We start from the raw sequence: 14970 nt of genomic DNA on the forward strand, positions 1-14970 counted from the left end.
GAGAGAAAGATAATCTCTCCATGGATTTACCTGTCCTTTCTGCTTTCCAACAAAGCAAACAAACAAAACAAAACAAAACAAACCAAAAAACTTCTAAAACTCCATTCACTGATGGTCTGAACCAATTGGCTAGGAATGTAACACACTGCTATGACAAATACATTGAAAAGTAAATGACATCAACATCAAGTTTTTGTCTCTTTATTTTACCAATTCAAGTCCAGCCAACATTTTCTCAGCCTGAAAGGAAATATTTCTGATAAATACTCAGGAGTCGATCAGTCTCAAGGTGAAGTAGGATTAGTGTGAGAGACCCTTCAAGCTTCCTCTCCCTCGTGTTTTATCTGCAAATTGCCTTTCAGGAGGTTAAGTCTGTCAAAGAAAAATCCCGCTCTTTATTTGACCTTGACGTTTATGTTTCAAGGCTCTATTTCTCTCTCCATAAGCCACTTTTGTGGAAATGTTCAACTTTTTGGTGAATTTTTTTGACACTGCAATTTTTTGGGAAAAGTAAGCTATGAGATATGATCGTACTCTATATGACAACGTGAACTGCTCAGATGTTGAATTATCGGTATAATTTCATAAGATATTTTGAAAAACAAGGTAAACATCATAAGCGGTAAATATCTTTTGGGGAATGTTTGAATGAATTTTTGGGATAGTTTATGAATAACACACCGGCTTAATTTTCTTTAAATTTTTACTTAATCTACTGATTATTTGGCTAAGCTCAAAATCAGTTTATTTTCAAGAGGATAAACATGAAGATAGAACCACATTTAAAAAATTACAAAAAGCAGAAAACACACTTTTTTTAAAAACTGGTCTTCATTATATTTTTGTGAATTCATTTGAAAATATTCTTGGACTGACAACCAAGTTCACTCTCAGTATGTCACTGCAAGTGCGATCAAATACCACACTAGCTATGCTCACAGTATTGGATGAATTCGAGACACCCGAACACAAAAATGCAGCGTGATTGGAGCCAGCTGTGAATAAAGAATGGTGGTATTTATGCACATATTTATAACAGCAAACTGCTCAATATCAACAATATTCTTCAATCAGAACAACAGGACTACTCAATACAACAATTCATTTACTGGTATGAGTGGGTAAATGTAGGAAAATGAGCTGGAATAGTATTGCATTAAGCCAAACATGACATTACTAATTAAAATGTTTGATTCACGGGACGGAAAAAGGGTTATTTGACTGCGACAAATTTTTTTTTTTTTTAACATTTTTCATAAGGGAACATTTCTTAAGGCATAAGTAAATGGTTTTTAGTTTTATGTCATGTTTCTTAATGACAAATTTTTAAAGAGACTTGAGTTTGAACCTTTGAAGCAGATGTGGGATGCAAACAAAATGAGATTTTCTAATCTAAAAGGTGCCGGCGAAAAGCGCATTGGAAAATGAAAGCACACTTGGACAAGCAGGCGGGCATTGTTTGAAAGGCAATCCAATGCCCCGGAGGGCCACTGGCATTGATAAACACAATTTCATTCCAGTCACAACGATTACCACACTACTAATAGCTACTCTGCTGTTCTTTTTTTTTTTTTTGTGAGTAAACAAAAGGTCACAATCTGGTAAAATTAGAATTCCAAAAGCAACATGTTTCAACATCTCATTTGCAAGCTTGCGCACGGATGACTGAATGGGGCTGTTATAATCCCTCCTCCATCCCTCTGAGTATTTCACTAAGTTTGAGTGCCTGTAATTATGTTCTCCTTTGGTACAAAGGTGGGTTATTTTCAATAGCAAAACACAACAACTGAGATTAGGTGGCTCTAGAAAAAAAAAAATGGAAGTGAGGATTGGCTTTATGACATTCACTTTCAGTCTGTTCTCATTTTTCAGTCGAAGGCAAAAATTCACACAACATCAAACAACATACTGAAACAGAGGTGATAAACTCGAGAGAACCGCATGTTTTTTTGTTGTTTTTTTTTACTTTGTGGAGTTATTCTCAGCACTAACACAAGGTTTGTGACTGCTTAATACTTTTCTGGACAATAAAAAAGCAAACAAGAACAAACAAAAAAAAAAAACAGAAACAGATGAGACAGACACCCATGTATTAAGTTAATCTTTATTTCCATTTATTACTTTTTTTGTCATATATAGGTTTTTTCTTTTCCTTTATATACAGTTTTGCCTTTTGTCATGCGATGAGAAGCTTCATGTAGAAAGCTCATGCAGGAGGATCAGTTTGTGGTAAAGGGTGATGAGAAAAAAAAGGAAAAAAAAAACAGTTTTGCAACTTTGTTGACCTTAAAATGGACAGGACAGGACCATATTCACCAACACAGCATGACGTGAGACATTCGTAAAGAGGCTGGACCAGTGCGTTGGTACTGGTCTGGTGTCAGCTTAGACTCATGCTGGTTCCAGTCCATATGGCCATTCTCCGTGATAACCAATGTCCAATGTATTCTGGGGTCAGTGCAACACACCTAATTTAGGCTATGCTTCTTGCTCCAAGACTGTTCCAGAAAATTCCATAACAGCAGTGAACTCTTCCCTTTAAAAGGCTGAAAGCGTCTCTGGGAGTGGCTGAATAAATAAAGGGAAGGATTACCATTGTTTTAGACTCAAACAAGAGTCTGCATTGATGACCGAAACTTCAAACATTCCCTCTCCGAGACACATCATAAATGCTTCCATAGGGATTTGGTTTAAGTGATCATAAATACAGACAAAATACAGTACAAATTCAGTGCATTTTGAACAACGTTTGGAAAGAAAAATAACATGCCAAGAACAACATAAGCCATGGATGATAGCCATGGATCCTATTTTTGGTCCACAGTGTAAAAAGGAAAAATGGACAGTATCAAAGTCGGTAACTTTGGATTAACTGAGGTTTGACTGTAATGTACAGCATTGAAAACAAAATACAGCATGTATATATATATATATATATACATATACATATACATATATATATATATATATATATATATATATATATATATATATATATTTAAAAATCTATCTGTCAGCAACTTTTCTCAGGATGTTTTTATGCATAAATAACATGCTTTTCTTAAAGCAACATAAATTATGAACATATCTAAACACACAACTACGGTGAGGTTAGATGACTTTATATCAGCTAGAAACCTGTTTGAAAAGTATATAAAAACACATTAAAATCAACTTCTGAATTCATCATTCATTCAGAATGCAGAGCAAACCAAATTGAGACCGATTTTGTCTAACAACCTCCAACATTTTTCAGAAAAAAACAAAAAAGCATACAGACAAAATCTTTGGTGTTTCCATGGTTATTGGAATGTGTTGCCTTCTCTGAAGTGACAGACTGGTAATTTGAAAATGCACAAGATTTACTGTTTCAGTGCAAATATGTCAAAGAGTTAATATGGAGCCAAAGGGCAAAGTGGGTTTATATGATCCCTTCTCATTTAAGTCAAGAATGTTGGACAGCATTTTGGAACTCCATGTTTTTGCCAATATTTGGTGATAAAAACATATTTTTGGTACAAACAGTGAGTCACTCATCTCTTATCCATTTTAAGCTTTTATTAGCCCGAACCTTGTTATTTGGGTGTTCATTCAATTTGAGGAAACATATGCAGTGCAGATGTGGACGCCTGGCTAAAGCAAAGAGAGCTAAAGGGAAGGAATTGGGTTTACCCGGCAACCCTAAAATTGACAAAAAAATATGAAGCGCACACAACAATGTTTAATTCTGTCATTAACTAACAAACATTCTGCGTCTAAAAATGTGAACAGTCGCAAGAAATATTTTTACAGCCTCGCAAACTACCAATGCTAAGTTTGAAGCTAACGGAGCAGCTGAATGACACGGTAAAAACTGGAATTTGATAACCACCTTATGTTAGAGGGAAATATCTTCAATATTGTTTTCTTCATAGAAGGAAAACAAAAATACACCCCAATTATCAACCAAAAGTAATACATTAATTACTGCAAGATCATTTTTTCTCAGATTTTTACAAAATACACTTTTAAAAAAGCATATTCTGTCAGTTGCCATTTTCACAAGATTTGAAACAACTTGTGGCATTAATGTATGAGAAACGGTATTCAGTTCCAAAAAGAGTGTCATTCTAGACTCTAGATTCTTTGACTATGAAGACATCCTTTTGATTAGAAGTCCAGGGTCACCCTGAAGTCAAACTATGTTCTGTATATTTGGCATGTTACTGTCCCCCCGGGCAACGTCACCTTGACAACAGAGAGGATCTTTTTTTTTCTTTTTTCAAACCATACTACAAAAGGTCTCTGTACTCTTTCTAAAGCAAAACATACAAAATACATATTTCCAGTTATGCATGGATAGACCCCATAAAACAGGTTCCACACTGACATCTTTACCTTAAATAAAAACAACTGACATAATCAGAAAAAAGAAGTCAGGGAAGCAGTAGTGAGACACGAAAACAAAAAAGAAAAAAAAAAACATAAAGAAGATAAAAAGGGTAATTGACGTTTGGCTAGAATGAGGCAAATGACAGGGTTAGAAGCAAATAGACAGCTAACACAGCACGCCACTGTCTCTTATTCTGACACTCATTGTCTGTCTCAGGAGGTGAGGGAGAACTGGTCCTGTTCTATGGGCTTTTTCACCCAGGCGCCCAGGCCTGCTTTCTGGAAGGCTTTAATGAGAGTTTGTTTGGCTGTGTGGTACTCCACTGCTGCCTGCTTGGCCTCATGGTACGTGCTGGGCTTGGCCACTTTGATCCTTAGTGTGTGCGAGAGCTGACAGACAGACACACACACACACACACACACACACACACACAGACACAGACACACACACGCACACATTTAAAATTTGGGTAAAAAGACTGGTATGCAAAGACTGTATGGTGATGCAGAATTAATCACTTTTAAAGGAGCAACTTGACCTATCTTCACAACAGCAGACAGGCACATCTACGGCTACATTTCATATACCTAAGCATCTAAAGTTACACTTCAGAGTATGAGCGTTATTAATAAGATAACTGTCATGGGCGGTACAGACGGTGACATGTCGTACCTTAGAGTGAAGGCGTACCCAGCGACTGTACAGGGCGTGTTTACACAGGTGAGAGGGTCGGCCAAGGTCGTCTTTGCCCGTCGTGGCGTTAATGACCTCTAAGGCCTGATCACCCACTGACCAGTTCACACTGAAGTTAGGAGCTTTCCCAGGCTGCCGTGCCTCTGCATTACTTATGCCTGCAGTGGCAGACAGAGAATGAGAGAAAGAGACGCAAATTAAAGCCGTGGTAAATAAAGTCATAAATAATGAAATACGATAAATAACAAATACATACTTGATAAATATCATGCCCAGTCATATCTATCTATCTATCTATCTATCTATCTATCTATCTATCTATCTATCTATCTATCTATCTATCTATCTATCTATCTATCTATCTATCTATCTAATACTATTTATCAGTGCCTTGATGAGCAGGATGTTGGACACCTTAAACTGAGCCCAGGGTCTCTGTAATCTGCATGCAGAAAGACAAAAGAGTTTCTCAGTACAGCGTCTCACCGCTCAGTAAAGGTCTGTTGAGGGAGAACTGTTGGGGCAGGTCCTCGATGTCTGCGATGCGTTGGTACATGGCGCGGGACAGGTGGTCAGCGTGGTACAGACTGCCCAGGATTATACTGGAGAAATAGATGGGCGCTGTGAAATAACTCAGGAGAGAGCCCTGGATGCCCACTACATTCCACCTGAAACAAGACAAACACAAAGTGAAAAAACAGTAACAGTCAGAGATACTAACATTTTTTCTAAATTGTAGCTAGCATGCCATTCGTCCAATAATATATTTATTTGACATTGGCTAGTTTAACCTTGCTGTTTCACTCTGCTAAGAATTACCCGCTCTTCACGTGACTGACCGTGGTCTTGAGTTCTAAATGTTATCTAACTGGATCTGTCTGCTCTGATGTGATTGCTTACAACAAAAATAGCGTCTCAGCAGTGAAATGCTAACTGATTTTAAGACCACAGCTAAAGTCATACTTTAGCAATGGCTCAATATATTCAATACATAATTATATCGCAGCAGTATATATAGTATAATATATAGTAATATATAGTTTTGAACAACATTACGAAACTGGTCATTTACTTTAGAAAATCCCTGATATTTGTAAATAATGTCAAATTCATTCTGCCCAGACAATCTGTGGGTTACCAAGGTCCACAATCAGTTACTGTATTGTAAAGAGAAAGAAAGAACGATGTTTTTCTTCTTAGATGGTAATCAGTTGTTTTTTCTAAATGAAAGGATTGAAATTCATCCACTAAAGACATTAGCGTATGAGACTGTGAAAACAACTCATAAACACAGCCCACAGCAGGGGAATAATGAGACATTTCAGTGAAGTGCTTTTTTCTCTCGCTCTGTAAGCACAGGGAGCGTTTTCAGGTCCTGGCCTTGGCCTCAGCAGGGAGGTCGTTTCTGTGTGATATAATCAAAGTCCTAATCAGGACCCGTTGCCTACACCTGGGAGTCTACTCTGGAGGAACCGCTGAAGTGATTGGGGTTTCAACGAAGGATAAACCCAAGGGATCACCCAATCAAGCCTATTAAAACCTTCTCTGCATCCCAGCGTTGGAGCGCCGGCGTTAACAAGAGGAACCTGAACCCTCGTCGACGGGGGGTCTGGGGAACAGAGGCTGGCATTTCATACCTTACTTCCTGCCTGACTGCATGTGTAATCAAATGAATGAAAGCAATAAACAGGCCACTTCTACACAAACAGCTCCCACACAACCAACTCTCTTCTGACGACCACCGGAGTCGTATAGAGAAAACATCAGTAAGATCATGGGCTGAGACCGATGGTAGTTTGGAGAACATTTTTTTTTTTTTTTTTTTTTTTACTAGTGTCAGGAGGCCCATTCTGACTGTCAGTCTCCTCACTTCTATTCACATTTTTAGACCAGAGTGAAGCGCTGATTATGAGCAACTCGCAAAATAACATTTTTTAGCAAGATGTATGCTTCATATCATGACACATATCATAGAGCGTGCGCTGTTCTAGTTGGTTAGAATTGCCTGTGAGGGGGGAAAAAAACCCATAACTGAGCTCAATGAGACAAGTGTCTCAAAGGAAAATGAAAAACATGCTGGACAAGGATCATTTGGAAGATGTCTGGCAATGCTGACAAAAAAAATAAATAAATAAAAAAGCTGAACTGAGGCAGAAACAAGAAGAAATAAAATTGTGTTGCCAGGGGCTGATGCATGTAAATCATTATGACATCCAGTTGAAATGAAGAAGAAAATGAATAAATAAAACACACGGTTTCCCCTCATGACCACTATGACACTTGATGGTATGATATATTACGATATACGTTTAACATGCATGGGTCATGTTTTATTTTCATCAGACTCACAGGCGCTTACACTAATAGGTGCCTTTTCTCCGCAGTTTTAATTATAACATTATGATTCAGAAATGATTAGGAGCAATATGAATCCTAATGGACAGGCCTGAAAAGCGCAGAGTTCAGAGAACGACTGTTAAAGGAAGAGGGCTACGTTGAACTTCACCTGGCTATTTTGTCACTGCAGGACATCGTGAGCAGTCTCTCTCCCTGAAGAACGCCATCCCAGGTCTGAATGGTGTTACTGGAGCGGACTGGGATCGTCCCCTCCCCCGACTCGATCTTCGTCCTCAGCTGCCCGCGCGCTTTCCTGTTTGGATGTCGGTCACCTTGATCTACAGAGAGAAATCACGTCCATAAGACCAGAAGCAAAGCGCCTTCACTGGAGCAAAACAGATTGCCGTGATTAGGAAAGCAAATTCAGACTTTAATTAAAAAGAGAAGCATGAATAATTATAGCTCGTTTTATGTTAGAAATGTTAATAAATACACATAAACAAACATTCTAAATAAAGAAATACTAACCACAAAAATCTGTGAAGAGTGTTATTTGCGAAACCAATTTAAAAAAGTTCCTTCTGATTTGAACAGATTTTAAGATAAACACGGTCCCTTATTCTCAGATGCACTAACCCTCTAAAAGGTAACAACACATCATGATCCTTCAGCTGTGATCAGTAAGAGTCATTTACACATCCCTGTATCTCCACAAATAGAGAGCTGTTGTCTTGAAAATAATAATTAGATAGTGAATATAGCTGTCAAAAAGTAGCCTTTATCAGAACATTCACTATCTCCACTATAATAAATATGCACTAGAGATAATATACAGAATACATATTTCACCATTACATGCTTTAAGGGGCATTCGAAATGGGATATTCGAAATGCCTGCTTGCATGTTAAAAAAAAAAGAATAAATAAAATAAAAAGACTAAAAAACCTTGCCTCTGTAAGAGAAGGAGAGACCACATTCTCCTTTTAATGAACTAAAAACACAATCAGTAAAGATGCAAGAGGACGTTAACAAATAAGCAGGAATTAACATGCGCTTATGTGAGTTGGAATGCAAACGGGGTCGTGACCTACCCTCCACGCCAGCCTCGTGCGGAGAAAAAATTCGTGCGTCGCCGCAGGGGGATGTGCTGATGTACAGGTGAAACTGCACATTGTCTTTGAGCCTGAAGCCATGGTTTTCACAGCGCACAAATATTGACTTATCTTGTTCTTCCTTACTGTTGCTACGGACCAGACAAACACACAATTCATTTATTTTTAATCACGCACACAAAAAAAAACAAACAAAGAAAAGCCACTCCACTTAATGCTGTTAGAAATGCTCTAGTGATAATCGGTTTCCTAGGAGGAAGCTTTGAGCGTTATCTGGCCCTGTTCAGGGCATTCGCATTCATGCCCATCTGTGTGGGCACAGAGTCCATTACGCTTTTTAAAATGACTGTAAATGAGATGAATAATTGAAAATATGGAGAGTCTGTGAGTAGCAACAATTTCATCACTGTTTAGAGGTGCCACCCTGTCATCCCTCAAATCAATCAGTCAGTCTTCATTTAGTCCCTGAACCGTTCCAAATAAACCATGTAGAATCAATTAACCTGATTATACAGCATTAGAAAAAAGCTAAACGAAATCCGTGAGACAACAGGGGGGTGAGGCAATAGTTTAATTCTTCCCAAAAAGTGAAAACTGTCCTTGATATTTGTATTTAATCCAGCTCAGAAACTCATGGGTATACGGTGGAACAAATCAGGCTTTTCACTCAGCCATCATTGCTGAGATAGGATAGAACATAATATTACTTCCCTAAAACCATCTGAGGAAACACTGAACTCATGCTTCCTACTTATTCTGCTACACGTTTTTTTTCCTTATATGTTAAAAACAGAAACTGTTTTGCAGCAGATTGAAATGATCCCACGCTGAATGAAAGTATTCCCTGTCTATATCCCCATCTAAAGGACATTGCCTGTGTACAAATACGGCTGTGAGTTGTAAACAACATCATTAATTTCATCACCAAGAATGTCTGACTTTATGGATACGTATGTGCATGTACGTGACAGAGAGACAGACAGACAGACAGACAGAAAGACAGACAGACAGACAGACAGAGAGAAAGAATTGAGAATTCAAACCTGAGGAAGTGCTCCAGTTCACTGTACAGGTATCTTATAAGTGATCGTCGAGCGATGATCTCAGCGTGACAGTCGTTAAGTGCTAGGCCCCTATCGCTCATGTACTCGCCGTTAATACACTTTGTTCCCGTAGACACACAGATGACCTGGGCCTCTTTGACATCTGTGCCTAAAAGGAATGAGTGAGAGAAGACCAAAGTTAGAAGCAATAAAGGAAGGAACAGCTTGTTTCATTCTCCGCGAGACAATGAAAAGTCGCATACCTGTTGTCATGACGACGCCTGCGAGGACTTTCCGTCTGGCGTGCGGTGAGGTGAAGTTGTCTGTCAGTTCACTGAACTTTTCTACAACCAGACGTGATACAGCATCTGCAAGAACCTGTGACAGCCAGAGAGAAGACTTTAAACGTTAGCAGCATAAATGAATAATATTACAGTAAAACAGGTGTTGCGGATAAAAGTCTAATTGGTCTTTGTGATATCCATGGAAACGTTTGGTGGTATGGTAGGTCATATTTCAGTAACGGACACAGCAGAACACTAGAACAAAAGAGTTACTTCATTATGTATCGTGTCAGTTATACAATGAGAACAATCTAGAACAAACTAGAAGTCCCAGCTTAGCGTGTGGCCAGTATCCAAACACACTGAGAAGAAACTGATGTAAAACCAAGTCAGTTTGAGTAAACAAACCTCTTTCTATGCACTGCAACTAACAAGATATGAATTGGAAGAAATTAAATGAATGAGGTTGTCGATTACATTCATTATTCTAGGCCAAACACAGGCCACCTTTGAGGAACTTGGCTGCTAAATTAAATAACAACCTAATGATGGAGAACAAATTACTTGATCAATTAGACCAGTGCCAGCTGTCACTACCTGAATTTCTGAGAGCAAGTTTTCACAAGCATTAGGGAGGAAGATGAGCAGAAAGCATCATTTTCAATCAACCATAACAACAAAAAAAGCAATAAAACCCCCCTGCAAAATCAGCTAAATCCTTTGACTGGATGCTACAGCTCTAAAACCTTAACTTAGAAATAAAGTCTGATTTCGAGAAAAAAAAAGAAAAAAAAAATATTAAGACCTGTGCTGATATGCACAGAGTGACGGATCCGTGGCGGTATCTGTCGGTTAATGTTTGCTCACACCCTGTACCCGCAAACCAGAGTTAAACGATGCCATATTAAAGGTGTGGGTATCAGACAAAAAGAGGGGGTCAAGTGTAACAGATCAGCGAGACACTTTCCCAGAGGATCTGGATCCCTAACAGGCAGGCGGGACGACGGCACCGACCCGAACGCTTACGACACTTTGCACAAAAGCCTGGTGTTTATTGACTGATCTGTTCCAAAGCGCGCGGGTAGACAGCTGACAGCTAACATAATGCATTCTCCTGTTTGAATAGAGCTCGTGAGGTGATGTTAATTAAGATTAGTTTACTTTACCATGTTGTTATCAGAGGAGAAAGGGGATTACGAATGAGGATTAAGAAATGTGTAAATAAATGCCACGCACACAGACGGAGAGCTTTAAGATTTAAAGTTTGACTCCCTTTCAAAGTCCTTTGGATTGTCAAACTTAAATTTCAATTCATTTTAAAAAGCTAGAATTACAATTGACGGGGGCTGCAGAAGGACAAATATCAACTGACAACAAAAGTACTCGGGAAAAGCAGTTAAAGTGATCTTTGACCGTTTAGCGCTAGTCCTAACAGGATTACTGTCTTTTCAGTATTAGACTCAGAGAACCGAATGGGGAAATAGTCTACAAGAAAAAAACTGATGTGTGAACAAAATCAAGATTACAATCACTTTGTGGATGAAAATCAGACCAGGTTTCAGGAGTCCATTAGTTTCTGAGGTAGACAGTAAGAACATTTACCTGGGCTAGGTAATCAGATTGTGTCTGTATGGGCATGTGTGTAAAAGTGCATGTGTGTGTGTGTGTGTGTGTGTGTCTGTGTGTATGTTCATGTATGTGTCTGTGCTCTTACTTGAGGTAGGTGCAGCTGCAGGCCCTCTCTGGGGATTGGTTGGCGAGATGGCGTCTGGTCCAGCTGCATGTTGAAGAGTCCAGAGAGCGCGGCTTGGGCGGCGCGGGCCTTGGCCAGCTTCTTGTTCCGGCCCGATCCCTCAAACGTCTGCGTGTCCACCGTCACGGCCATGACAAAGTTCTTGGCGTGACTCTCTCCGCTCTCCGACACAAACTCGTACTTTAGCCCCGGCCGCAGCTCGTTCAGGATCATCACGGGGTTCTTCCCGTTGCCAGGGGAGATGAACGGAGAAGGGGGCATGGGAAGTGGCATTTGAGCGAGGCTGTTGGCGCAGGGCGTGGAGGGCAGCGGGTACTCCCCGAGCGAGCAGAAGGAACCGTTACCGTTGGTGCCCAGGTAAAAAGCGTCCTCCGGCGGGGCTGGCGTCTCAAATCCGTTGAAGAGCATGTCGGGGAAGTCGGCCTGGTCAGAGGTAAAGTCCGTGTTGACAGTGAGTGTGCGACCCATGGCCAGGTGAGCCTCTGACGCATTAGGGAACTGCACAAAGGATCGCAGTGCTTTCTCTGCTGCATTCAGCTTGGCTTTCTTCTTCGTAGGACCCGAGCCCTCGAAAAGTTGTCCGTTGACCTCCACCGTCATGACAAAGACGGGCGCGTGGACCGGGCCGGTCTGGGACAACAGTTTGTACTGGAGGCCCGGTTTAATCTCGTTCAGCTGCATCAGGGCGTTCTTGGGCAGAACCGGGCCGGGCGTTTTCTTACGTTTCTTAGATCGAAATTTGGCATGCGAATGACCGTTATTGCCCTCCTCTAAGGGTCGCTTCCTGCCGACCCCTGCACCCCCGTTGGGGATCTGTGCCCCCTCCCCCATACCCTCCTTGGAGAAAACGTTGTCGAGGTTGCAGTTTTCTTTAACATCAGTGCTGCTCGAACCTGTGGTGCCCAGAAAGAGTAACTTACAACGGCTTCGTTGCAGGATCTTGTAAATGTAAAATTTATAGACTCCTTTAGCTCTCTTTGGAACTGGACTGTAATGATGTGAGTTCTTTTACGACAAAGGCTTCAGACATTTTGGGATAGATTCAATCAATGTTACTACAATAAAAAAAAGTAAAATATTGTCTGCATCCAGATCTAATTACTTTCTGTAAATTTGTGAAACTGGCTCATTGGAGATGGAAAAAATGTAATTAAATTAAGAAAAAAAAACCACATTTATTTCAGTAAACGAGAAAAAGCATTTGTTTAAGTATCTAATACACATTGTTCAATTGTATAAGGAGGACAACGTTTTTGAAACACGAATTAAGTTTTGTCAATAATGAGAAAAAGAGACCCGGTTGGTTTAAAGAAACACACATCATAACAACCAGTTGGCAAAGCTGATGGAATTATGGGTAAATTTTCATTTATAACATCCTCCAGCAAAGCTCGATAGGTTACTCCTTTCGGTGCTCAGGAGAGAGAAAGTTGGGGAGAGGGGGAGGTGATGCCGGGGGGAGGTGGAAGTTGAGGGTGTGGCTGAGGAGCATCAGAAGGGCAAGGAGTAAGAGAGCAGGGAGGTGAGAGCCACCCTAACCCAACCCCCCTAACGAAACAAAAGGCTAAGAAAAGAGAGAACATCAGCAAGAAACAAAGACACTTTTCTTTAGCAACTGCTCATCGCTTTTACATAAAACGTTCATTCATCCTCTGTAAACACTTTTGACTTAACCCAAAAAGCTCTCGCTGGACGCCACTTTCTAAGAAACCACAAATAGACACAAATTTGTATGTAAACCTGTAGGACAGATAACTGTATTCTACTAACACAAGAATTTAAAAAAATGCAACTGCACACACATTTATGTGACATAATTAAGTGACTATCAAATGACTATTTGAAGTAAACATTTCAAGTACCATTTTGAGATTCAAGTTAGTAAACAGTACAGTATAGATTTTAATGATGTGAATTGAATTAAAATTTTTTTTATCTATATCTGAATCTGTTCAGTATTTAAGATATGTTTTTTAAAGGAGTTTCTCATGACACATCAGTCCATACCTGACAGCACTCCATTGTGATTATGCAAACTATCCAGCTCACATTTTCAACCATACACAAAACATGACGACAAGCATCAGGACATGGGGACCGTAGGCTGGAACAGACGTCTCCGAGTTAACAAACAGAAAAACAAGCAGTTCAAACTCAAAAAAGCCTTCGAAAACCAAAAGCCTCCAACACTTTGGGAGCAGGGAGGTAAAGATGTTGAATAGAGCGTGTGTGAGAGACACTCGATTAAACTCAGCACTGTGACACGTGCGGCCGGTCCCGTGCAACCCAGTTCCAGTAAAACCCTCCAATAACCTCGGCATTTCCGCCGGCCCGCTAGCCATTAGATCTCCCTCAGCGCACAGTCCTAATCCTAAACCATCTCCCGGTCTGCATTTTCACTGGTTTATAGTGAACAGGGTGCGGATTTTCACTGGTGCAATCCTTGTAATAGGTGTAAGGTATGTAATGGGATCCGTGTATTGGGTTGGCAGCCGAGCCGCACGGACCGACATAAGAAAACAGAACCCTCCGCCAACAGTACGACTGAGTGCCTCACAGAATGTTCCGGTTGTTAGGGCTTGAAAACTAGCTCACCTTTTTTGGCTTTGTCAAACGACATCCAATTTCCTGCTAGACTGACACCCATGTTTTACAGAAGCCTCCATTAGCGAGTTCTGTCAAAAGCCTGTTCCTGAGGCATAAGTGACGCCCTCTGGAGACTGGCCACTTTCACACTTTTTTTAAACGCCACTGAAGTACAGCACTGTCCCTGGAGGATAACACAACAATGACAGACATATGGCTTTCCAAAAAATAATATTTATTTTCTCTTAAGGCATCGATTTTTAATCAACTGACCTGGAGCAAATTTTATAAAGATACAGAGAACAGCCTCATTTCTCTGTTCTCTGAGTGCAGCGGTATGATTTCTTGCTCCGTGATCAAAAAGCAGAAGCTGTCATGGCCGACATGGCTTTTCTCCCAAAGCCAGCAGGTGAGGGTAAAAGCACCACTTAAAAATCAGCCCTAAAAGCTTGGGAGGGCACACCAAAGTCTACCCTGAGTAACGGATTAATGCTGATCCTTTCTGCTGAGCCAGAAAACAAAAGGGTTGTTCTGCCTCTAAAAAAACCAAAAAAACAATCCCCTGCAACAAATACAGAACTGGACTGGCTCTGTGGGCCAGACATGTAATCCCACTTTTTTATTCTGCTCACTCTCTTCATTTTTCCTTCTTGTTTTTTGGCATTACATGAGTGAAACAGAAAAACCATGTGGTCCAGGTTGGACCGTATGTAAAATGTGCAGCATTCGGCACGGTGTATATCCAGTCAGTCTGAGAGCTTTTATCACGTGTGTAATGTGTTCATTTTC

General features: G+C 40.3%; 1 protein-coding gene across 2 annotated transcripts in view; it reads right to left on the reverse strand.

Moving 5' to 3' along the window:
- Nucleotides 1–4568: 4568 nt before the first annotated feature.
- The window catches only part of adarb1a (adenosine deaminase RNA specific B1a), a 48142-nt gene continuing 37740 nt past the window's right edge, over nt 4569–14970 (reverse strand). For both annotated transcript variants that reach the window (XM_030771274.1, XM_030771275.1), the window contains 8 exons: nt 11557–12488; nt 9822–9936; nt 9559–9727; nt 8495–8646; nt 7572–7740; nt 5552–5733; nt 5045–5223; nt 4569–4761 (listed from right to left, as the gene is read on the reverse strand). In XM_030771274.1, the coding sequence (XP_030627134.1) occupies nt 4585–4761; nt 5045–5223; nt 5552–5733; nt 7572–7740; nt 8495–8646; nt 9559–9727; nt 9822–9936; nt 11557–12488 (2075 nt within the window). In that variant the 3' untranslated portion in view covers nt 4569–4584. The remainder of the gene's footprint in view (nt 4762–5044; nt 5224–5551; nt 5734–7571; nt 7741–8494; nt 8647–9558; nt 9728–9821; nt 9937–11556; nt 12489–14970) is intronic.

Source organism: Chanos chanos, chromosome 4 (assembly GCF_902362185.1).
Source record: "Chanos chanos chromosome 4, fChaCha1.1, whole genome shotgun sequence".
Classification (NCBI taxonomy): domain Eukaryota; kingdom Metazoa; phylum Chordata; class Actinopteri; order Gonorynchiformes; family Chanidae; genus Chanos; species Chanos chanos.